Below are 27,115 nucleotides of genomic sequence, written 5' to 3'. Positions count from 1 at the left end.
CAAAACATTATGACCACCCTTCAATTTTTCCAAAGAACTCGTCTGGATGACGTGGTGACCACATGAGGTGGGATTGGTATATAACTGGGGCTGGAGAAGGTAAGGCTACATTCGAGCACTTTCTCTTCATAACTTATAGAAAAGGGTAACGATCTTAAACGAATTTGATAGAGGGCAGATTGTGATGGCCCGAAGACTCGAAACGAGTATCTCGGAAACTGCAAGACTGGTAGGTTGTTCATGATCTGTCGTTGCTAGTACTTATGCAAAGTGGACAAAAGACGGTGCAACCAACAGTAGGCGTAAAGGAATTGGACGGCCATGCGTCATCAAAGATGGGGGACGTCGGAGACTAGGCCGCTTGGTAAAGCAAAATCGGAGGCACAGTTGGTCAACTAACAGCCCAATACAATGCAGGTGCGAGTGGAAGTGTTTCCAAACACACAGTTCAGCGGACACTGTTGGGTATGGGACTGCGCAGCAGACGTCCCACTCGTGTGCCTCTATTGACCAATCATCATCGCCAACTACCAGGGTTGGCAAAAACCCGGGTTTTTTCAAAAAAGCCCATGGACTTTGGGTTTTTTTAAATAAAACCCAAAAAAACCCAACTAAAGCTGGGTTTTTTAAAAGAAATGTGGGTTTTTCTGTCTTTTTTTAGGGAAAATGTGGAGTACTTGTAGCATATTGTAGCGTAAGTATATGGACAAAGAAGAAAAATGTCTTGGGGTAAAAAAAGCTGGAAAATTCAGCGTTCGTTTTCTGAAGTAAAAAGGACTACAAAGCCCAAATATAGTGAAGTTTCAAATTCTTTAGTTTCCATGATTACCAACAGTTAAGGCAAAGTTACTTTTCGAGTGATAAATCTATTGTTCGTTTGTTCGCTTTTAATTACTACTTTTTTTTTTTTTTTTTTTGCATTTTACTTTATTGTATTTCATTTTATAATGCAAAACTACTGTAGAACCTCAAGTAGTTTAAATCCCTTTTTACTGAATTCCAGCTTAATCAAGACATTTCTTTGAATTTTATGTTGCCCGTTTTTGTATTTCTATGTACAGAGTAAGAAATATTAAACTTTTTCGTAAGATAATGAAAATACTGTATATCCTATTCTGTTTTCTGTCTGACCGTTTGTAAAACCTGTTAATTTCTAAAAAATATACCTTGTTTATTCAAGATTTGTGACGTGTTGGTTTGCAGAAAATAATTCACATGAAAGCTTTTTAGCTTTTAGCTCGAGTAGGTACAATCTACAAATATTGAGAAAATCAGACGTGACAGGACTTATTCAAGATAATTTGAGTTATTTTTGACCAGTTAAAGAAAAAAGTTAAATATATTTATTTAAAATCTTTGAAATATTTTTTTAATGCCGTTAAGAGTTAAGAAATGCTATTAAAAGTTCAAAATTCATTTTTATGTCCATTGTCTGTGGTGAAGAACAAATAAAAAAGGAGTTTAAATTGTGAAAGTATTTAAATTAATTAATTTTAAAAAAAATTCTCAGAAAATTTTAAAAAACCCAAAAGTGGGCAAAATAATGGGTTTTTTTAAATGGGTTTTTTCAAAAAAACCCATTGGGTCCAACCCAATTGGGTCCAATCCAACCAACCCTGCCAACTACGCCTATAATAGGCCCGAGAACACAGACTGGTCCTTGGATGACTGGAAGAGAGGTGTCTGGTTCGACCAATCGTGATTTCTTGTTCATCACGTGGATGGTCGTGTCAGGGTTTGACGTCTTACAGGTGAACAGTTGCTCCCGTCTTATACCGTTGGTCGTAAACAGGATAGTGGCGGCGGAATTATGATGTGGGGGATTTTTTCTTGGCAGGCTCTGAGACCCTTAATTGTGGTAGAACATACCATGAAGGCTGTGGATTATCTAACCATCGTTGGCAGATCGGGTGCACCCGTACATGGCGTTGGTCTTCCCTACTGGAAATGGAATCTTCCAGCAGGACAATGCCCCATGTCACAAGGCTGAAATGTGCTGGAGTGTTCCAGCAGCATGATGATTATTTTAGCAGGGTAGTGGAACCTTGGAACAGCTTACCGGAAGAGGTTGTAACGAGCAAGGGAGTAGATAGTTTTAAGAGGGCCATTGATCTTTACTGGAGATTGTTAATTGACTACGGCCAGCCTAGCTGGGCCCAGAGCCTGTTGTTGGTCGTCACTTTATGTATTTGTATATCTGCTGTATTTATTGCTCTCGCATGCTTTTAGCATGTTTTTTTGAAAATAATATTGTGCTGGTGCTAGAATCTATAAATATCATGGCATAATATATATTTTCATATCTTGCATATTATTTGTAAAATTTGAACAAGCAAGGTAAAGTAAAAAAAACACATTGATGCAATGTTAGTTTGACGATGCGTCACAATGTAGAATTTCTTAAATTGGCCAGCCCTAGTGTAAAGAGAGCAACTTCGTCTTTCCCTTAACATTATTGCAACTAAGTGCTTTGCTGTTTGCAAGTTACACACTTAACGCAAAATCCCGAAGGAAAAATTTAAAAGGCCCTATAACTCTTTACATTTGCCAACCAGAAGTTTAGTCTGTAGCACAAGCTGTTAAAAAAATTTTTTCGCAGGTATATTGTTGTCAAAATACTATGTTTCTCTGATTTTTCAATTGTCTTTAGTATCAGTTTAAGTTCTTTAACAAAAAGCATTTCTTCAAGTTATGAATCTCACCCCCCCCCCCCCCCCACACACACACACACATCCAAAAAAAATATTGGGCGTAAGCCATTAAAATATGTAAGCCAAAGTGATCTAATCAATTTGCTTTGTGAATTTTTCATGCTCTTCGAGCTTCCTCATAGTTTTCGAAAATTTTATAGGCTTTAGAAAATTTTACTAGTCCACTCGCCCGTCACCCCTGTGTTTAACCTGCTACAAGAAAAGTAGCACTGCCTTGGCCAGTCGAATTTGATTGTCTAAAGGAAAATGTTTTTGTGGTCCGAACTCTAAATTGAATTTCCAAACAGAGACTATAGTCGAACCACAGACAAGCATGAAACCATCTCATGTCCACCCACTTTCATTTTTTAAAGTGTGCATCAATTCAATAAATATTCTTTAAAAAAATGAATTTACTTTTCAAAAAAATCTATTTTACAGTCATTTTTATTTTGTTTACTTTTGGTTTCCACTTTAGTGGCAGAGTAAGCTAACAAACTGGAGAATTGCTGGTTTTAACGTCTTTTTTTGAAAGATGAATGTTACTCTTACTTTCTGGCATATCTCTTATAAAATTTTGAATTAAGGGGCATGGCAGCTAGAGTTCATAATGATTGGTGATTGATTGGTGTAATTTTTTAAGTTCATTCATTTTAAATAAATGATTTTTAGCAGATTGTATTGGTTAAGATTTGAGCCAATCATAAATAGTGGTCAATTGTCTCTTAATCTGTACCTCTTTACTTAAAATGAATTGCTGTTAATCGAATTTTTATGTTATTTCTTGTAGTTTTCTTAAGCTCAAAGTTTGAATTTTACAACATTGTAACTAAATTTGTTTCTTTTATTTCAGGCTGATCAACTTACAGAAGAACAAATAGCTGGTAAAGAATCATTTTAATATTTTTAGATATTGAAATTTTTGTTTTAGCTGTGTAATTGAGTTTTTGTTGAATTGTTAACTGGCATATGCTTAACTCTAGGTGCAAATCATACTTGTTTTTTTCGTAGATTTTATCAGTCTACTGATCTGTTGAAACTACCTACACTTGATTAGCGAAATCTGAAGTCGGGAGTGCAATCTAGTTCCTGACCAGATTTTGAAAAAACAAAATAACTAATCTAGGGCTGGGAAACTCAACATTTTACACTGTAGGGAACCTTAGATCTTAGTTCTCGGGTGGAGTTTCTTATGACTCTGACCTAGGGAGTCTCAATTGCTGTATTTGAAAGCATGACTTTTAAAGAATCTTATCTAAAATATATTTATTTTTAGTGTTCACAACCCTACTAAAGTAGTAATTTTTCCTAATTTCAAAGTTAAACTGAGATTTCAATAGTTTAAAACAATGATCCTGCTTTCAGTACAAATATGTATCCTATTAACATGTTTCATCTTGATAAATTTGAATAACTGAATATGTCCTCTCCGGCTCTCCTTTGATCCCAGGCTATACATATTAAGCCTTTTAAGTCTGATATTGTAATCTAAATCTGAAAGTCCCCTCACTAGTCTAGTAGCCCTTCTTTGATCCCTTTCCTATAAATATCTTTCCTTAGATAAGGACAGGGCCAGATTAGCTATAGAGCAGAAGTAGCAAATGCTACGGGCCCCGCGCCGTGAGAAAAATTCCAGAAAAAAAGTTTTTTCCGTACTTTAACCTGTTTAAATTTCTCTGTATCTTTCTCTTTTTACTTAGATTTAGCTTTTCTAAATGCTCAGGTAAATTAAAAATCTTATTTTTTTGATAGATTGCTTTCCAGAAATTTCTCCCAATTGAAGTGTTAAAAACGCAATTTTAGTTTATCTTTCTTAGTGGAAGGAGAAAAAGCTCCGTTTTGTCAGAAAAGTTTCAAAATTGACCTAAAAATTACAATTTGAAGTCAATTTCAGGCTATCTTTGGGAGGAAAGGGTTTGAGAGATCTACCCATAGTATAGCTGAAAACAAAATTTCAAGCTATGTGGGAAGATTCGAGAAAGGGATGAGGGTCTGAACTCCCCCAGAAACAATTCTGACATGAAGTTTCAAACGGTGGTTTTGGATTATTACTGGAGACGTTATCGGGGGGGGGGGATGAGTTTGCTTCGCAAAATGTTAGAAACTGAGATCTTAGACTCAGGCTATCTTTAGTTCTAACTTTAGGTAAAGAGTGATGCTTTTGAATAGAGACGTACCGAGTAGCACTTTGGCCGAGTACGAGTACTCGGCCGAGTACCGAGTTACCGAGTATTCGGCCTTTCACTACTCGGCCGAGTTACCAAGTACCAATTATGTTTTAATTAGAACCACCGACACACATGTAATGAATTTTGAACTTATTGGAATAGTTGTATAGACCTCCTTGTCCATATAACAGTTTTAAAAACTAAATTCTTGCTGAAATTACGCATTATTTAAAAAATTTTGTTTATGTCAAAAATTTTACAAAATATTTTTAAAATTAAAAATAAATAAAAGGTATGATTAATCAAGTTGGAATTAAAACAAATTGTACCAATCTATTATAGTTCTAGTCCACCAAACATAAATAATTTTTAAAAGCAAATAAAACAAATGTTCAGCTCATAAAATGTGAGCTAAAGAATGTAAAGACATTCGACAGAAGAATCCGACTTTTGGCTGATGCCTTTAAATCCACGAGCTCCCATTTTGTGCATTGAAAAAGGAATTCCTTGTAATGCCAAAACAAGTGTTTGCACTGTGCTTTTAACATTGTTTTATTTCCATTTATTTTTTAAGCAAAGTATTTTTATATTTCTTATAACTAATTTTTGTTTGTAGTAAAAATCTATTTTTAATATAAAAATTCCATATTTTCTACACTTACTTTTTTTGTACAATTTTTAATAATTAAGTTTTATTAACTTTGGGGACATTAAAATAAAGACTAATTCCATTGAAGCATTACAAACTTCATTATTCTCAAAATTTAAATTTGACTTGTAAATGATTGCAGAAAATTATATATGCTTGCACTTTTTTATAAATTTTAATCTGTCTTGCACAATATTAAATTTTTTGCAATTACTCGGTATTGTCAGAGTATCTGATCAAAATTGGGCCGAGTACTCGGTACGTCTCTACTTTTGAGCCTTTTCCCCCCGAATGTTGAGAAACTAGGGAAGTAGGTGAGCATTCTCCTTTGAATTTTTTTTGAAATCGAGATGGTTTAGGGGTTTTCTCTGGAATTTTTCGGAATTTAGGCTCTTAAAACTCAAATTTAAGCAATTTTTGTTGATAGCAGAAGGAGTATGCTGAAATTCTTAAAGCACAAATCCTAAAACCACATTTTAAGGCTCTTCTTGATGATGTTAGACAAGAGAGTTGAAAGGGTTACCATCCAGAAATTGTTTAAAAGTGCTTTCTTCTTAAAGCTTTCGAAATTGGAGTCCTGAAAAGGTAATTATTAGTCATCCTAAACTCATTTTGGTTACTCAACTTCATGTCAATTTATCACCCTCAGTGTTCGCGCTCAACTATCCGTAACCTGGGTCCCAGGGACCCATTAATGAAATAGATTTGGGTCCTTTGGTGGAAAAAATGAGTCCCTTAAATTTTAAACAGGAAATCTTAGCTTATAAACGAATAATATACAACTATTTATACTTAGGGAAAAGAAACTATCCACATAGTTATTTAAAGGTATGAAATAAATTAAATTGGTTAATTTCGTCCTTTTTTCTGTGATTATCATATTTTCAAATAATACACTTGCAAGACTTAGTTATTTGAGAAACTATTTAATCAAATACAATAAGATAAACTCAAAATTTACTTTAAAGTTGGATTTTACCATGAAACAAAAAACAAATGCCCTTGATTGATCAAGCAGAAAGCACTCCCTTAACCTTTACTTTTATAAAAAAATTCCTAGGTGTAAAAAAGCGAACAGCCCCCCTCCATGAATTATCAAATATCATTGGCAATTTATTAGAAATAGAAAAAATTTGCAAGCGAATTAACCCAACGCAAAAATGGTGATCGCAAAAACGAAACATTTTCTGACATGAGTATGAAAATTGCTCATTTGCAATCTTAAATTAGTATATTTGACTTCATTTTGACTATTTCAAAACATCTGTGTTGGCTTTCGTGTTATTTTTAAAATCTCGCCATTTTCAAAATGGCGTGATTTTAATTGAAAATTTGCAAGTCCAAATAAAAATAGCCCATCAGAAATAGGTGAATTACTAGAAAGTGAACATGATCCAAGTGCTTTTGTGTAAAATTCAAGTATTCATAAGCAATTTCACAAGAAAAATGTGAAGTTCAGAACTTTGTGTTTAGCGCGATCGGGAAAATGTTCGCCATTTTTTTTCACCCCTGCTTTTATTGAGGATGCAAGATAATGATTTTCAAAAGTCATTCTGGTTAGATGAATGCAAAATATCCAAGCGTTAACTTTAGAGTTGTCCTGTATTAATCCTGAAGATTGCATTGAAACCACTCTTACGTTTAGTCTTTATTGCTGTTTTTAGGAATTTCCTAAGATAAAAGTTGAGGGAGAACTTATTCTTAGAATACAGTACAATGGGCTATTTATGAACTTGCAATATTTTGCTCCTTGAGCTCTGCCCAGGAGGTCACTGTAAGCTCCAGTCTTATCACTAAAATTCCATTGACTGATCAACAGTAGGGGGTGTGTTTGAATAGCTGATAAAGAAATAGGGTCATTTTAATCCTTTTCTATTGATTCTCCTGGTTGTTTAAAAGCATTCACTAGATAGATCTTCAGCATTTTCCCCATTTTTTTTTTCTTCTGGCTTTTATCTTTTGGGTGTTCTGGGTCCCCAGGACCCGAATTTTCGCGGAAGTTGCGTCCGTTTCCCGCAAATTTGCGTAAAAAACCCGCTATAGCGCGTAAACGCGAACCCTGACCCTCAAAATTTTCCGCTCATGACACGAGCCCGTAGATCCAGCACTGTAAACAACAATGAGCAAAATTATGAGATCATGATAGAAGAAAAGATTCTGAAACTTCACACTTATGCTGAGCGAAATAAATGAATTGTTAAGAGAATATTATTTTTTGATGAACTAAAATGATTATGTGTAGGAGAAAGACTTTAAATATCATTTTTAATTTTTCCTCTGGGTAGGAGGCAACTAAAAAGCTGCCACCCATGCCCCGAACCTAACCCCTTTCTTTTGCATCACCAAAGGTAGCCGAAAACTTTTTTATTCGAACTTGAATTTCAAAAAAATTCAGGAAGAAAATTGTTTAACATAATCAAAAACCCGCTAAAACTGCTTTCTGGAACTTCAGTTTCAAAAACTTTCCATGGGTGTAACCCCGATCCCGTCCTAAAACATCGTCTAATAAAGTGTCTTACAAATGCGTATTTTGGACTATAATTTTGAAAAATTTCAATGGGAGTGTACCTCTCTCCCAACATTGTTAACAATGGTCTAAAATGTACTTTTAAACTATGAAAATTTTCCGGGTTACCTCGGAGAGTGCCTGAATCCCATACCAAAACGTAACCCGCAATGGCCTACTATCACGTTTTCACAACTTCACTTTCCTGAACTCCGCCCCAAAATCGCCAAAGAACGTAAAAAAATACAATTTCAGAGTATATAATTTTGAGAATTTTTGCTTAAAATTGTGTTTTTAGATTAATAACAGATTAAATTCAAAAATTTTCCAATGGGACCTCCTTGAACACCATTCTTTCCTCTCTCTACAACATCATTAAGGATAATCTAGTTTTATTTAAGACTTCAATTTTAAAAAACTGCCTGGAGAGTCGTTGTGAACCCAAATTTTTTCCTTTGATCTTACCTAAGATAGGATACAATCGCATTCTTTGACAACAGTTTCTCCAAATAAAGGGCTCCGAATCTTCTCTTCCTAATATGATCAGGGGTTGTTAGAATTGAGTTTTTAGAATTGAAATATCGAAAATTTTCCGGGGGTAAGCCCCTGGACCCCCCTCTCTTTATATCTTCCAAAAATTGCGTTTTTGGAATTGAATGTTAAAAACGTGTTGTAACGGGAAGACGATTGGCAATAGAAGGGGATCATAACCATCATAAAGCTGTAAAACTATATCCACATTTATGTATTCATGCATGTTTATAAGAACACCTCCCGTCTCCATGAAGAAGTGCTATTTTGTTTACAATATCATTCGAAAAAGAGGGCCCCTTGGAAACATTTGCTACGGGCCCCGCGCTGGCTTAATCCGGGCCCTGGATAAGGAGACCAAAACTGAACTGCATATTCCAAATGAGGACTTACTAAACTCCTATATAAAGGTAGAAGAACCTTAGATTTCTTTGAATTAGATCTATTGAAAAATCCAATCATTCTGTTGGCTTTGCTACTTGCGATGCTGTATTGTCAACTAAACTTGAAATCCTGATTTATCAAGACCAAGAAACATTTTCGGCCTGACTAATGACCGAACCCTGTAGCTTGAACTCTTATTCCCATAACCTAAATGTAGCACTTGGCATTTCTCAACATTAACTACCATACCTTACTTATCCGCCCACTTAGTAATATGATCTAAATCCAGGGCCGGATTTGGAAGTGTAGAGGCCCCGGGGCAACGAAGGAGTGGAAGCCCCTAATCAGGGTTCGAAAAGATCATATTTTTGAAAATACCAGATTCTTTGATATATGTCCGAATATTTTGATATATGTATATATCCGATATTTTTGACCCGTGAATGAGGATATTTTGTAAAAATTTTATTGTGGGGCCCCTTTGTTGTGGAGGCCCCGGGGCAGTAGCCCCGCATGCCCTCCCCTAAATCCGGCCCTGTCTAAATCCTCTTTAAGCTGTTTTACTTGTTCTTCATTTTATACAATCCCCACAACTTTAACATCATCAAAACAATTCACGCTTCCAGAAATATTTTCATGCTTGTCATTCATAAAAGTAATAAACAAAAGCAAACCTGAAACTGATCCCTGCGGAACCCACTTAAAACTTCATTCTATTTAGAATGACTTCCCTCACAACTACTTTCCTTCTAGTCGGCCAATTTCGAACCCAAAGTAAAGTTTTTCCATCCTATTCCTTTTTCAGCTAGTTTGCCGAGAAGAGCAACATGCAGCACCAAATCAAAAGCTTTTTTTTGAAAATCGATATATAAACATCTACATGCTTTTTTAAATCGAAATCCAAGATAACCTTGTCACAGAAATTCAATAAATTATTAGCACAAGATTTACCTTTCCTGAAACCATACGGTAAACTAGTCAACAGACTGTTAGACTCGTTAAGAAATTTATAATCTTGATTTTGATCAAAGTTTCAAAACTCTTACAAACCATTGAAGTCAGGCTTACAGAACCTCTGGCACTGTCCCCGAGTTATAAAAAGCATTAAAATATTTAAAATAACATCCGCTAATTCTTCTGCGTATTCAACTAAAATTTTTGGATAAATATTATCTGCTCTCGGAACTTTAGTTGCTTGATTTTTCTTCAAATGCACTAGAACCTCCTCCCTTGAAATAGCTTGTGTCTTGCTAAAGTCGACTGTTGAGACACTTAATTTCAAACTAACATAAACATTCTCTTTTAATTCCCATCAGAATTAAAGCAAATAACTTCAAGAAATTCTCCTTAGAATAAGTTCTCTAAAAGTCTCCAATAGAATGCGACTTTAGTCCCTCAAAATTCACATCGGCATCAACCATTCTCAAACAACATTAATGGCAAATCTAGAAGTATTGGATGATGGATGGGGTGAAATGTGAAAACAACTTAAAACTTGTTCTAATTATCCCTCTAATTTCCGGTAAAGTTAACCTTGTGCAGCTCTTAAGGGCTTTAGCATGCTAAAGTTGGAATAAAAATCTTGGAATACTTTTCTTTGACAAGAGGTACCCTATGTTCTATTCTGTACCCCTAACAACGTGTATACATAACTTCATGATTGGTTGAGTAGTTATGACATGAAAAGGTAACAGTTTGTCACTTTTGCATTGATAGTACTAGTAAGGATTCAGCACTAGGGAAGTTGCAACCTATTAAATGTTCATATTTTGGCTATTGGATATTGTTAATTGACCCTCAAAACTAAAAAATTCACCATCGCCGATTTTTAAAACACCGTGGTTGATTTTTAATGAATTTTTAAAAATCCATGCGCAAAAGTGCGCGCTTCTGAAATGTCACAGGGCGCGAATGGGCAGCCTTCCGCCGAAGATCCCTTGTTTTGGCTAGGAACATTTTGAGCGCGCTGACATTTTTATTTTCTAGAAATTCAATAATCCTTTTGAACGCACTATGGAGGCCGGATTCGTTAAAGCACAATCTAAATAATCTTCCTCAAGTAACACCAATGAGATATTCGAATATTTTCGAGAGGATGAGAGGTTTAATGTTCCAGAAACGCGAGGAGTTAAATGCGAGGAGAAAGCCTTTTACGTTTCGTCTTCGAAGTCGAATGCGTGACCTTCGCTTCTCCCCTATCGGAAGAGGGGATGACGTCACTTCCTATGCCATTTGACGTCACAAGAGCTTGAACTTTAAAAATTAATTTAAAAAAAAAACTACTTATCGTATCGCAAAATTTTTTTCACCTATGATGTTCATACATGTTACTCTATCATATAAAAATAAAATTGAAAAATCGAAAACTTCCCCATTTGAAGATATTGCCGAGAGAACTGTTTTGGAAGGGACATTTTCATTGTGGCGAAGACTACTTTTGTTTTTATGTTTAATGTTATCTTGTCCTAGGTGGATCTAATGGTAATGTTTTTAGAAGACATCATATTATAAAGTGAAAGATAACCTACATTTTTTGGAACCTTAGTCTAACTATATGACAGTGTTTTGACCATGTGCTTCAACTGTATTGATAGTAATCTCATAATCTAGAGGAGGTCTGAATTTAATTGCGCTTAAATTTCAGGTACCCTTCTATTTACTACAGGGTTCGTACGGGTCATGGAAATCCTGGAAAGTCATGGAAAAAAAATAAACAAATTTCAGACCTGGAAAAGTCATGGAAAAATGTCTTGGGCAGTAAAAAAGTAACAATAGCTTAAAGAGCTCTAGAAATATCGAGTGATTTAGCAATATTGCGTACAAATCGAACGATCTCAAAAACAAATCCGAGTTTTGGAATCCAATTTCATCTGCTTCTGTAACAGCCGCTCGCCTTTTTTTTTGTAATGTGATTTTCTACTGGGGCGTCGCTAATTTTGAATTCACCATTATTTTCAGCACTTCTTATGTTTTGTTATTCTGTAGTAGTGGACTGGCACATTCTTGATTTTGCCACGCCCCCTCAAAAAGTGTAATTCAATTGCATCCGAGTTCATTTCAACTACTTGTAAAAAAATTCATTATTAAATTTACCAGAGTTTATCTTAATATGTTGAAGGATTTAGAAAATGAAGACTTTAGTCAGGCAATAGAACATATAAATAAGGGAATTCTAATACTCTAAAACAGTAGTGCCCTACATATAGCTCGCAAAACTGATCCTCATGGCCAACTGAAATATCTGGTTTAGAAAAAGAATTTACTGAAAAATGTGGCTTTATTTTAATGAACGAATATATTGTCAAGTTACATGGATGATTAGATGAACTATGGACACCAAAGGACAATGTTTTTATGAATTAAATTTATTATTGGAAACTTAGTAATGACTCATTCAATTTTTGTCCCATGCATTACTATTCGGCCCTATTTATTAAATATTTGTTACATTTAAACATCGGTGTATTGCGTTCACAATATTTTTTATTTTGCTTGAATTTGTATGATAAAGACAAATAAGAATAATTAGTTTCTGCAGTGTGCACTGATATTTTTTCAGACACAAGTAAGTGCTCCAATGAGGTAGTGGCACTCGCGTAACAATTTTTCTAATGCCCATTTCCGGAAATTGTCAAGATTTACATTAAATAGTACTCGTGTAACAAGGTCATGAAAAATTTTATGAAGCCCTGAAAAAGTCTTGGAAAAGTCATGGAATTTTTTTATCCAAATTGAGTATGAACCCTGTTACTAGAAAAAATTTTTAAACATTTTTTGTGCAATATTTTATGTAAATAAAAAGCTGGATAGATTTTGAAGACGATGAAAATTGAAAAAATAGGCTTTAGTAACATTTTGTACAGTTTTTAAGTTTTGGTTATTTGTATCTGTTATACTTAGTTTCATGATTAACAGTAATCAATTTCTACTGACTACTGTTGCCAATGTTCAAAACAAAGATATATTAAAAACGTCACAAATGACACCAGTAGGAAATCATGTGGTATAGGGAGCAGTCATGTATCTGTTTAAATATTTATCTAAAAATTTTAAGGCACTGAAAAGTCTGTTATTCAAATATTCTTGTTAATCTATTGATATCTTACACTTACAAAGTATATTGAAGTGTTAATGTTTCCTAAAGATGTGAAAAAACCAGGGCTGCAGAGTTGGAGGGGAAAATGGCAGACTCGGACTCCTGAATTTTAAAACGTCACTCCAACTCGGACTCGTCCCCCCTCCCCTGCAATATTTCATCTTCATTAAAAAAGGAAAAAAACGTAAACAGGCTAGGAATGTTGGAAATATTAATTGTTTTTATGAAATTTTCACGTCTGATTTTTTTTTTTTTTTGGTGCAAACCTAAAATGTATTCAATGTTGAATTCAATAGTTGCAATGGGATTTTTCAGTAGTTGTTGTAATTTTTTAAGTGAGATTATTCAAACATCATCTTTTGAAAAAAAGAGAAGGATTAATCTGCTCTCCTTTTAATATGTAAAAGTAAAAAAACCGTCAAGAAGAGTTTAAAAACTCTGCGAACAGCTGTTACAGGATTGTAAAACCAAACCCCTTCATCAGTGCTTAAAAGAACGATGGAACACAAAATCAAACGACAGACAAGTATGTAAATCTATAAAAGTATGTAAAATCTAAAATGTTTTTGTGATTAAACTTTGTGAAAACTATGTTTGTAAATGATTATGAGTTATCCTATATTTATGTTAATAATTACATAAAATGTCCTAATCTTTCAATTTGATTACTGGTATACTAAATAAATTAAATTGCCAAAAAAGCATTTGATTATGAGCACTCTCTAAATTTTAGCTAGCTGTCCTAAGTGTCCCCTCCTCAATGCTGCATTAACTTTTACATTTTTTCACTATGAATTTTTTTTATTGGCCTGTAATTTTTTCGTTACATTCAAGTGGAATAGTAACAGTTCATTTAAAGAGATTCAATACAAAAACTTATTACAAAGAGGAGCAATATTAATGTTAGCCGATAGTTCAAATTTTTATTTTACTAGTCCACCCTGCAATATATTTTTCGTGAGCTTCTGTCTTAATACTCAATTTAATATTGATGTAGGATGTTTTGACAAGGTCTCCTGGAAAAATGTAATGGTGAATTTGCACCTATTGCAAAATGGTGAGAAAATTCATCTTTTAAAATGAAGTAGCAATGGATATAAATCTAACAGCAACAGTGGCACACTCAAGAATTTCTCAAAAAAAAGGGGGGGGGGGGGTCCCAGGATCGAAGGTCCACCATTCTCATATACTCCAACACCCATCCAAACATCTTTTGGTTTTATCGATTGTCGGGAACAAAAAACATTTTTTAAAAATATTGAATAATTACTTAACATTAGTTAATAAATTTATTAATCACATACTTAAACACCAGAAAGCACAAGAATGGATTTACTTTTCTCATAGTTAAAAATAAAACCGAAAGCAAAACCATCATTCTAGGACGGTTTATGTTCACAAACAGTTAGATTTTGTAGTGGAAGAAAGGGGATAAATTTTATTTTTTCATTTATTTATTAAATCTGAAATCATCGTTCCCTTTGCTTAGAATTATTTTCCGTACTACATGCATAGAATTATTGTCTATTAGAAAAACTCGGGCCTTTGGAGGGGTCCAGACCTCCTGGACTCTCCCCATGTGGGAGCCATTGAACAGCAAGGATCAATGTATTCTAATTGACACCTGTGAAATCAGGGAGCTTTAGGCTTCATTTCCGGTAATAAAAAGAGGCAAAAAAAGTTTGTTCAGTTTGAAACAGGAGGACTTGTTTAATTATGTAGAATCGATGATATTTGTTCTGCAAATCAACATCTGATTAAGATTTTTCCAGGGTTCGTACGGGTCATGGAAATCCTGTAAAGTCATGGAAAGAAAATAAGCAAATTTCAGACCTGGAAAAGTCATGGAAAATTGAAATTTTCAGTTTAAGTCATGGAAATTTATTTTGAGTCATGGAAAAATGTTCTGGGAAAAAGTAACAGTAGCTAAAAAGAGTATTAGAAATCTTGAGTGATTTAGTATTGCACCATGAAAGCTATTTAAACTGGAAAATTGAACGATCTCAAAAAACATTGCATCTAAGTTCGTTTCCATCATTCCTAAATCTTTATTTTAAAATTTATCAGAGTTTATCTCAATTTGTTGAAGGTTTTGGACAACCTTTAGTCATGCGATAAAACACAGAAATGGGGAGTTCTAATGCTCAAAAACAGTAGTGCCCAATATACGGCCCGCAAAACTAATCCATGCGACCCACTGGTATGTTCAGTGTCATTATTCAAACATGTTCTGGAATTTCTGAACCTATTAATTTATATGCATTTGAAAATGTACAAATAAGTAAACAAGTACATTTAAATCAAAAGATTTATTTACTATGAAATGTTTTTATTTTTATTTTTTTTAAATAAATATCTGGTTTAGAAACCTGAATTTACTAAAGAATGTGACTTTATTTTAAAGAACCAAAAAATTGTCAAGTTGACACGAAAAGGCAACTTTTGAAGCAAATTTATTGAAACTTAGTAATGATTCATTCAACCTTTTTTCCAATCATTATCATTCTGCCTGTTTATAAAAAAAATCGACATTTAAGCATCATTCACTGTAGTTTTACTTAACTTAAACTTATATGATGAAAACAGGTAAGAATTATTCAGTGTTTTAGGTGTACACTGATATTTTTTCAATCATGTAGTGGCATTCACATAGAAGTTTTGCTAATACTCATTTCCAAAAAAAAAGCAAGTTTAATATTAAATAGTACTATTCTCTTCATGTAACAAGGTCATAAATTTTCATGAAGTCATGAAAAAGTCCTGGAAAAGTCATGGAATTTTTTCATCCAAATAGAGTATGAACCCTGTTTTTCAGAAAAAATCACTAATCAAAATCTAATGTAAAGAAGCGTTCAATTTGCGAGATATGAAGGATGGTTAATACCTCAAGTCGAAGCACAACGAAGATTTGATTTAAATTTCATGTTAGTAAAAGAATAGTAAAGTCGGGTTTGTTATGGGTTACAAAGAAAATCTTTGATTTTCTTTTTGTGTGCAATGTTTAATATTTTTGTCTTTTTTTAATTGCTGTTTATTTGTTGAAATTTCTAGAATTCAAAGAGGCCTTCTCATTGTTTGATAAAGATGGCGATGGTACAATCACAACTAAAGAATTAGGTACCGTTATGCGATCGCTCGGACAGAATCCTACAGAAGCAGAACTACAAGACATGATTAATGAAGTAGATGCTGATGGTAAGCTCATGATTCATTAAGTTTGTTTATGGTTATGAAAATTACAGTAGAAAATAACAGTGAAATATATAACATGCTACTAGAAACTTCCAAATTTCTAGGAATTGAAAAATAAAATGAAAGGGTCCAGAGAGAACTTTTTGTTATGATTCTAACCATAGTTTAATACAATATTTTGTACAAAACTGATCTTTTAAATGCAATATTGTATTAGTTAACAGGATTCCGGGGTCTTAAGGGATGTCCCTAAACTCGCAATCGGGAGTCATTGAAAAAGCGCTTTTTTTAGGCAATTTATCAGGTTTAGTCTGGTTACGTCAGACAGACTAAATGTGCTCTCGAGCACCGTCTGAAAGAGTGCAAAAATTACATTAAACATAAAGAACTTGCAGGTCCTTCCATCGCTCAGCATTGTTAGACTTCTGGCCACTGCTTTGACTTCATCTGCGAAGATTATTTATAAGTGTTCTTTGGTCTATGAGCTTGATTTCTGGGAAGCTTACTATGTTTGGAAAATTTCTCATTCTCGAGTCAATTTTTCTAGCACTCTATTTTTTCATGATATTTGGAAGCTATTTTTATAATTGCTTTTCCGGTTCCTTCGTCTCTCGCCCTTTTAGTCTCCTGGTTTCTGATTGGTTCTCTATCCCCCTTGCTCGGAACCCGGGGTTAACCTGTTTGCTGATAGGTTGTTTAATGTCTTGTGTCCTGAATTCTTATTGGTTGTCCCTCTTTGTTATAAAATACTGGTGTCCACATGTCGTTGTCTAGTTTCTCCAGACTTTTGGTTGTGTTGGTCAGCTTGTTGCATTGATGAAGAGGCTCCATTGTAGCCTTGAAATAGTTATATGCAGTATTTTCAACAGAATTTGTGCTTTATTTATGTTGGTCTTTCACTTTAATCAATTTATTAGTGTCCTTATTTTTCATCTTTGGTGCTTCGATTTATGAATTCACTTATGAATTTTGTAGAAGTTAATAGTGAGAAAAGTTAATAAAAAAAATATATAGAGAAATAACTTTTTTTCTGTGTAATCAACATAATTTCCTTTTGCAAAGTTTGTTCTATTTTTGAAATCAAAATTAAGGACTTAAGCACCTTTTCAAAAAAAGTCTCCTCCCCCCCCCCCGCCAAATTTTCTGGGGGGGGGGGTATCCCTCCTGTTCCCATTTTTAGAGTAACTATTATTTCCTGCTTGCTAGAATATAAAACATTATTAAAGCTTTTTCTATTACATGAGCTTCAGCTTATGTTAAGTCAATTGCTTTAAATACTAAAATTATTTTATTTTAAATAGATACCATACTGTTAGTCATTTATTTGGAGTCTCTTTAAATGTTTTTAAATCTTTGAATATATTTTGTATATTACATTTAATTTGAACAACATTTGCAAATAAGTGTAAGATCAACTACTTATTTTTTGCTTTCATTGTTTCCTTTTTTAAAAAAAATAGTGCAGATTTCTCTAATTGAAATACATTTAGTGATGTAAAATACCCGGGTATTTATTTTCAAGGGTAAACACCCAGGGTATATACCCGCGTAAATACCCAAAGTGGGTATTTACCCGGGTATTTATTTCAAAAATTTATATTCAACTAAAATACTTTTCTGTATGTATTCCACTATGTATGTATATAACTAACCATATACAAAACATTAATTTTTTGCCCAAAAATTCTTTTTGATCACATATTTAAAGAAGTATAGTGTGAAACAGCTTAGCAATCTAATATGATGTTCACATTAAATGTGTTGAATATGCCTAATCAATGTTGATAGCCAAATTTAAGATATAAAAAGCCATCCTACAAAAAGTAAAAACCTTAACTGAGACATTTTAAATTCAAAAATAGAAAGGAACAAATCAAAGATGTTCTGAAGAATGGACCTTGCGAACTAAGTGGCTGGTCTATCCCGTGATAACGTATCAGTCCCTAGTTCGCTTATTTCATTTTGATATTTTGACTTTCACTTTTTATTGTATTTCAAGCATATGTATTGAGTAGGAGAAAAAATAGTGACTTTCCAGCTGTTTTACAATGTTTTAATTTATAGAACAAAACAATTTAATAATGAAAATAAATACAGTACAACATAAATGTTAGCATAAAAATACTTAATCAATCTTTTTTCAGTAAAATGTGTTTGAAGATGTTCAAATTTTTTTTAAATTAATTCTAAAGGAAAGAAACTGCTGAGGTTTGTTTCAAAATGATAAAGAAAAAAAAGGGGAAGAGAAAAATTAAAGATAGCTGCACTTGCAGCAGGAAGTAATTTTGATACTGTCTCGAAAATCCTGTGTTACTGATGGAATAAGTCTTAAAATAAAATTCCAAAATAATATTTTAAAATGACGAAAATTTGAGCCTAAAATAGTTCATTCTAAATTCTGACGGTTTTTTTAATAAGATTTCATTAAGCTTTTAATTAAAAAAAATATAATATATACATTTTTATAGTTTTAATCTTTCATTTTACTGTTTATGTTTAAAAAAGAAAATTATCCCCTTTTGATACCACCTAATTTTTTTCTGCAAAACGCGCAATTACTAAGGGTCTTACCAAGCCTTCGAATACCCAAAAAAATATTAACTTTTCCACCCTACATCACTAATTGCGTGCATTAAAAATTGTTTGAATAAATTTTCATCACGAAGTACCGAGGAACAAATGCAAATGAGCAAGGCAACAGAAAATAATATTTTGATTTTTTTTTTTTGCTTATTAATGTGAAAACTGTTTCTATATTTGTCTTGTTATCACTTAAACTGCAATAAAATAAACAACATCATAGTCCTAATAACTACTCGGTTTTTGTCTTCCAAACAGCCATGCTTCCTTTTTTTATTTTTCATTTTGGATATGACTAACCTAGATTGTAATTTTAAAATCCTGAAGTTCATCATTGAATTGCTTATACTTCTCCAATTATGACATTGAAAAGAAAGATTCTTTGGTTCGCGATATGTTTCTTTCATAATTTCATCAATTCTTTCAATAAAAAATATTATAAACTGTGTAATACATATGTATGTATCAGCTTTACCAATTATTTCATATTTAGATTTAAAAAAACAAATTCCCATTAACTTTTTGCATTTTTTGTAAAATACCCAGTTTTTGGGTATTTACCCAGGCTTTGGGTAAATACCCAGGTAAATACCCAAAAAATATTTACCTACCCACTGGATATTTACCCGATCCACATCACTAAATGCATTACTCAAATTTTTTGCAGACTCTGGGTTTAAAATTAAAACTTATAATTGTTACGGTTATTTGTGGAAGAAACACTGGTGTTAATGCATTCAAAAGTTATATTTTAGTACAGTCTTTCTGCCAAAGTAACTTTTGATAGACTTGTTTTATTTTTAATGCCCCAATTTTATTCTATTTTAACTAACCATTAAAAAAATAGGCATTGATAGTCTGATACAACCATTACCTAAATATTAATTACAGTAAAAGATTGACTATACAAACAATGTATATGGTCTCCAAATCGGCTAATTGCGAATTTTCCATATTGTTCATCGAATAAATTGGAGCTGGTTTTTAAGAAAAAAAAAATTGATACTTCAGAATAAAAGCAACATTTGCCAAAAATCTTTGTTGCGAAAACAAGCCCTTTACTATTCCATTCCTCTTGAGTGGCAGGGAGCGAGCTCTTGTTACCAAGTTTTCGAAAGATTCAATACCCATTCCCTAAGAAACTAGCGCACTACCTGAATTACAAGTCTTCTGTCCGTAGCCTCAACTACAAGTGGCATCGTGGGCGAAAATTAGTCTTAAAATGTTCAACTTGTTCTCACCTTAATTATTACATAGTTATGTCTGTTTTCATAAAATTACCGAAAATTTTTAAAATTTTTTTACTTTTGCAGATGTGGAAATTTTGCATTTTTTTTCAATATGTTACTTTTTTAAATTTTTATTACTACTGTTATGAACAGCATTACTTTGAATTAATGCATGTATTTATAAAATGATTTATTTTTCATCTTGACGTTTTTATGATTTTGTTTCTAGTATGTCCAAAAATTCTTTTACTTTGTTGTTGTATAATGTGGGTGCAACCAAATAAAATCGAACACCAAAATTAGAAAATGTTATGATAGTAAATTTCCTTAAATTTTTTTAGGGGGATACGTGAAAGTGTTAACTGTATGTGTAATTTTTTATTTATCCATAGGAAAACTAGTTGATTTGTTTCAAATAACCGATATCAGATCAATTAAGCCTCTGTACTTATGTATTGTATATCCTATTAATCACCACTCCCTTATAGCTAAGGTTATGTTGTTGTAGTGAAATCGTTCATGATTCTTGAGCTTAGGCAACTACTTGTTTTTAGTATTTCAAATGTTTATGAAATCGGAGCATAACTTAATTTTATATAGCATGAGGATTGTCATTTTGCAGCAAAATAGTGTTTTTACTAGAACAGTATTAAGCAAAAAAAACGCAAACTAGGAAAGACTAGCCAAGTTTTAAAAACTTACATAAGTACAATATAATTTTTTACATAATAATCAAATTGAGATGCAAATAAATATATCAATTGGGTTTTCCATTAATTTAATTAAAGCAGCAATATTCAAACTCTAATGTTTGGGAACAGATGCTCTTTCAGAACTTGCATTTTGCAATGCAGTGTTGAAAAAAAGAAATGAGCTAGTGAGAAACAAAGGGATGTAAGTGGCAAAATAAAAAATTTGGAGATAACCAGTACAAATGGTAAGTGAACCTCTTTGTCTTGGGCAAGATGTGGTACTAGTAGCCCTGGTAGGTGCTGCTGCTGTACTGCACAATTTAGAGAAAATGTTTAATGAAAGCCTACCTAGGATCTAATCTTTTAACACATTTTACTTGAAACTTAAAGTAGTCCACTTGCATCCGTTTGCTTCTCACTGCCTCAAATATTCTTTCGATTTAAAGAATTCTATTGAATTTGTATGAGGTAAAACTATTTTGTATAATTTTCTTTCATAAAGATATTGTTTGATGTGATATTCACCCCCTCCTTTAGTTACATTATTACATTAGGATACTAATCCTTGGTATTAGTTACTTAAAGTATCCTTAGTATAATAACTTAATCCTAAGTATTAGTTACATTAGGATACTAATCCAAGTTTTTCTCTTCAAATTTTTATTACATTTCATATAGTAAATTATGTGTTACTCTGTTAAAAATTAACTGGAAAATGAGAATTTGTTATTTAAAATTTACAGCTTTTGTATAATTCAAACCAATTAAGTCGGTGAGTTATTTTGACATTTACTACTTTTAGTTTTCTCATGTTCTGCATTCATAATAATTGAAAAGCATTTTACTAAAATTGATTGTTTCTCCCCTTCCTCCTCTCTTCTCCAAAAAACAGCTTTGTCGGACGAATAGTCTAATTTAACCTTTGTCAAAATTTAATTTTACTCTGGTAAGTGGAGACTTTTTTTTTAAACAAAAGACAATTTTTTAAACTAGGTTATTTTGGTTTAAATATTACTTTTTAAGAAAACAATTTTACTTTCAGAGAGTCTTAAATTTTGTGAAGTAATTGTTAATCAATGCTTCACATTCACATTTGTACCTGTTTTCTTGATGATGAATTATGAATAAAATCTTGTAAATTCAGTAAGTTACTGCCCTTTGGCCAGGGCTAAGGCAGAAATACATGAATGGTGGGTTCATCAATAGATCTATTTCAAACAAATCTAAGAAAGTTCTTCTGCCTTTATATAGGAGTTTAGTAAGACCTCATTTGGAGTATGCTGTTCAGTTTTGGTCGCCTTATCTGAAGAGGGATATTTTTGTATTGGAAAGGGTTCAAAGAAGGGTAACTAAATTAGTAAGGGGACTCTCGGATTTAGATTATGATACCAGACTTAATAGGCTTAACATGTATAGCCTGGAGCAAAGGAGAGTCAGAGGGGACATGATTCAGTTATTTAAATTTATCCAAATGAAAGATGTAAATGGATTAAATTTTTGCGGGGAAAGCAGGACAAGGGGTCATTGTTTTAAGCTATTTAAATCTCAGGCTACCTTGGAAATCAGGAAAAACTACTACTTTAGCAGGGTCGTGGGCACTTGGAATAGCTTACCGGAAGAGGCGGTAATGAGCAAGGGAGTGGATAGCTTTAAGAGGGCCATTGATCTTCATTGGGGACTCATTAATTGACTAGGACCAGCCTAGCTGGGCCCAGAGCCTGTTGCTGGTCGTCACATTTGTATTTGTATAAATACACCGCCAACTCAGTCATTTCCAGACGAGGACTGCAGTTTCGTGGTTATTAGCACTCAACTTTCGTGCTAATAAGCACGAAACTGCAATCCTCGGCTGGAAATGACGGAGTTGGCGGTGTATTTCATGTAAAATCTTGTAATTTCATTTCCTCATAAGTAGAGCCTTATAAGAGAAATATTGTTTCAAAAGCTTTAAATAATTATGCAAAAATAAACCTCTGCAAAATAATCAAAGAATGTGTTATGAAGTTTGACATGATTAATTGTAAATAATTAATCAAACTCCTAAATTTTCTAATCGGTATAACTTTCAACAATAAAAGTAAAATTAAAATAATGTACTCTTAAGCATAATTTGTGCACTTTTATTTTGCAGTATCTGCAAATGAATCAAAATTCATACATACTTTAAAAACAAAAAAAATAAAAAATCAACCCATCTTTTGTTTAAAGCTAAAAAACAAGTTATTGATCTAAATATTTACCTAATGTATCAGAAAATTCATACAAATAGAAAGAATAGGCATTAAGAGAATTCATTAGACTTCATTTTTCCTGGTTTCATAACTTTAAGATGACATCTTCTGTTTTTAAAAGAAATCATTTTAATCAAAGCTTCAAATTAAGGTTCTGGTCTTTTCCAATCATAGTATATTTTATTTTTGTGTACAAATTCAAGTAATAAAATATTCTGGAACTGATGTGATATACCCCACCCTTGGCGACTTTTTACTGTTGGCGCCAAGAAAACGATGTATGACGACATATGTCATACATCGTTCTTAGCGATGCTTTTTTAGCGCCAACAGGAAAAAATCAGATTTAAAAAAACACGATCAAAGCACTTCAGAACACAATATATATAAAAACAACATAAAACCACAACAAAAAACATCACGAATATACGCTTCAAAAATACCAGAAACTAGAAAGTTTTTGTACACAAAGAACAATTACTAGAAAGTATTTAAAATGCTTAAGTTGACAAATTACTATAACAGCTCACCAATGAAATATGTACCAATAGAAATAAAGCTATTTTCCAACATGGATTTCATCGAACAAAAACTTTTCTCATACTCTGCTAAAAAAGAGCAAAGCAATTCAAATTGCGATGTTTAAAGCGGAAAACATCCCCAAAATCAATAACTATTTCAGCCAAAAAACCGCTTAGTTACTCAAATTTTGATGTATGAAAAGTAGAAATGTCTCAACAGAACATCCTAAACATAAACAGTACAAAAATACAATTTATTTGCTATCCAGACATGCTTTCAAAATACCCATTATATTTTACATAAAATAACACCTTTATATTTTTATAAAATGCTGGAGTCAACTTATTTTCAGAAATTCAGTACCTAAAGGAGGCACGTTAATAGAATATGTCTAAATAATTCGTGGCATCTATAAGAATTGACTTTTAGAACAAAATAACCGTACTATTTTTGTAAAATTAATTTACACACAGTAAAAATAAAGTTAAAAACTACGGGAACCCATCAAGGATTTGTAAAAACAAAATTTCGGAAGTGAGTTTTTTTAATTCTAAAATAAAGAACTTGCCTTTTTATGGTATAAATCCTCACACTCAGTCTAAAACAAAACATCATATGACAATGGCACGTTACAGATACACAACACGTTGGAGTTAACTTCTAATTAATGTTCAAGTTTGAAGAAACTGGCATTTTCTAATGTTTTTACTTCAAAACACAACTACTGAATTTAAACTAACACAAAATTAGCTTTCCTGTAAGGTATATTGCACGAAGCAACACGTATCTCTCCAGCGTGAAACCAAGTAGACAACCCAAGTAAACAAGTTTGAACAGATCTAAGATTGCCTTCGGGTTGCCTAACACGGGTTAGTTTCGCCAGGGATGCCATGCTTAAAAAATTATCGCCTCATTGGCGAGGAAAATATTTCAATTTTGTGCAAAAAATCGGATGTCGCCAAATGGGGGGGGGGGGAATATCACATCTGTACCAATATTTTCTTAACCCATTTCATTGAAGACTTAGCCATACCAACAACATTGAATTTCTTGAATTTTCATTTCACGTAATTAAAAAAAAAAACTTGGTTGCCTTGCACATTTGTATACCCGAGTTGCATTGAATAGTAATGTTGGGGGAAAAACATTTGCCAATTTTTCAACCTTATTTATCTTGAAAGCTTTGTTGGTAACTTTACATAGAGAAGATTTTATATATTTTTCAATGATGTGTAAAGTTCTTGAAAATGTTTAGAGTTTCATTATTCAATAAAACTATGCTCAAAAAGCATGTAAAGATTTTTTTTAATGGTTAAAACCAAAAAAACTCAAGATTTTTTTTATTTGAAACATTTAATTTGCTTTTATGTAATATTATCTGGAAGTCTGACAAAAATTTGTGTCGATCAACATTTCTCTAGATTTGAAGCAAGGTTGTTTTGAGACTTGTAAAATTAAATCTTGCTTTACTAGTTGTAAAATGGAAGTATTATGTGGTAAACATAACAGTTCTATAACTTTTTTTGCATTTTGGGTGTTATTGTATTTTGTCGTAATTTTATTTATCCAATGTAAGGTAAGATGTAGTTGTTCAAATAAGAATTAAGAATTCTGAATAGATAATATCTTGTAAAATATCTTGTAATTTTTTTTAATTTTCAAAATTAAAAAAAATAATAGTTTTATAACACTTTATTAATACTAATCAAATGCTCTCCACAGGAAACGGCACAATAGACTTTCCTGAATTCCTTACTATGATGGCCCGAAAAATGAAGGATACAGATAGCGAGGAGGAAATTAGGGAAGCCTTCCGTGTCTTTGACAAGGATGGCAATGGATTTATTAGTGCGGCAGAACTTCGCCATGTTATGACAAACCTTGGAGAAAAGCTCACAGATGAAGAAGTTGACGAAATGATCAGGGAAGCAGATATAGATGGAGACGGCCAAGTTAACTATGAAGGTGAGTTTTGGTTTTAATGTGTTTTGGTCGATCAATCAGACTTCGCACAAATTTTGGAGGGGGAAGAAGTTGATTGAAAAAAAATTAAGGCATTAATGACATGTTTATTGTTGGCTCTCAATTAATGCATAAGGAAATTTATTCATTTTGATCATCATTCTCATTGAATATGGCAATTATTACATAACTAAAATTTTTTTTTTTTTTTTTTTTTTGGGGGGGGGGGGGGGGGGGGGGGGGGGGGTTACAATTTAATTTATTGCTTGCTCAAAAGTCTCTATTTAAAAAATACAATCTTATTTCTAACTATGTTTAAATTAAGTAATAATACTTTTAAAGCTTACTTTTCAACATAATTTTATTTCTTCGCTGTTATTACTACAGTCGGACCTCCGTATATCGAACTTCCACATATCGAAATTTTCTGTATATCGAAATCCCAGCAAATTTCTATGTTCACTACATAGAAAAATTGTTTCTATATATCGAAAAAGTCTCTATATATCGAAATTTTTTTCGAGACATTCGTAGGTTTTTTCCACTTTAGACTGTTTGTCTCATGAAAAATGAAGGTTAGCGGAGAAAATTATAATCGCTAAAGGTTGCTACGAAACTCATAAGGAATATGGGGTTCAGGGGTGTGTAGATAGGGTCGTTGTTCCGTTCTGGAGTTTTTACATTCCCTCAAGTTTATTTCAAATCTTAGTTGCAACCAGTAACACTTAAATCAGTTTCAAGTTATCCCTTTTGTCTGTTGATTATCATTCCTAGTATTTTTAGCTTCAGTAAAAATCATTCAAGTTAAATAGATTGATTTTTTACTTTTCTCTCGATTACATTGTTAAAACGAAAATCCCCTATTGTGGCGGTTCAAGTTGAATTTCCAAAGAATGAAGGTGTATGAAGGAGCAAAAATGTAATTTCTGTTAAATTTTTAATTAACTTTCATTTAATCCGATGCTCGTTTAAATTAGCAGTTGGGTTTCATGCACGAAAATTAGTTTTAATTTTAATGTTTTAGGATATTTTTATGATAAAATAAGATTGTTTCTATATATCGAAATTTCTATATATCTAATTTTTTCCGGCAATTTGCTACTTCGATATATGGAGGTCCGACTGTATTTGTATTCATTTTTTAAAGCATTGTAAACTTGTTCAAACCTTCTGTAAGAAGATAGATTCAAGGTTTCATCGGGACGAGAGACCAAGAGTCGAAGGCTCTTCTTAGTTTGGTCATACCCTCTTCCTCCCCATAAAACTTACCAAACTGAAAGAACCGACTCGGATAAGGGTTGTCTTGTGCCCGCTAGATTGGCAATTTGGGGTGCCCTGCTTCACTTTTCCAGATGTACCGTAATTTGGTGAGAAGTAAGACTTTCACAGTATACACATGACATAAGGACCCACTTATGGAGTAGATAACCATTCAAAGTAGAGTAACAATTCACACAAAGAAAGGACAAGGACAGGAGGGAGAAAATACATTCATGCCTGAGCCGGGATTCAAACTCTGGATCTCCCCATCGCAGTCATAAGTCTCGGACCACTCGACAAAACTGCCGCACTAATAAATCTCCTTGCGAAAGGCCGATTCCACACAGAGCCGTGTCCAAGGGGAGGGTTTTAGGGGTTAAACCCCTCCCATTGAAAAAAAAAAGTATGTCAAATGAAGAAAAC

General features: G+C 32.9%; 1 protein-coding gene across 1 annotated transcript in view; it reads left to right on the top strand.

Moving 5' to 3' along the window:
- Window positions 1-25,435, top strand: part of LOC129223797 (calmodulin) — a gene marked incomplete at its 3' end in the record, with an annotated part of 43,677 nt that extends 18,242 nt beyond the window's left edge. Inside the window, 3 exon segments of the mRNA XM_054858153.1 lie at window positions 3,544-3,574; window positions 16,076-16,219; window positions 25,193-25,435. Of these exon segments, the coding sequence (XP_054714128.1) occupies window positions 3,544-3,574; window positions 16,076-16,219; window positions 25,193-25,435 (418 nt within the window).
- Window positions 25,436-27,115: the final 1,680 nt, after the last annotated feature.

The sequence above is a fragment of the Uloborus diversus genome, chromosome 6 (assembly GCF_026930045.1).
Source record: "Uloborus diversus isolate 005 chromosome 6, Udiv.v.3.1, whole genome shotgun sequence".
NCBI lineage: Eukaryota > Metazoa > Arthropoda > Arachnida > Araneae > Uloboridae > Uloborus > Uloborus diversus.
Note: the sequence above shows the minus strand (reverse complement) of the source record. Positions and strands in the feature narration are given on the sequence as shown.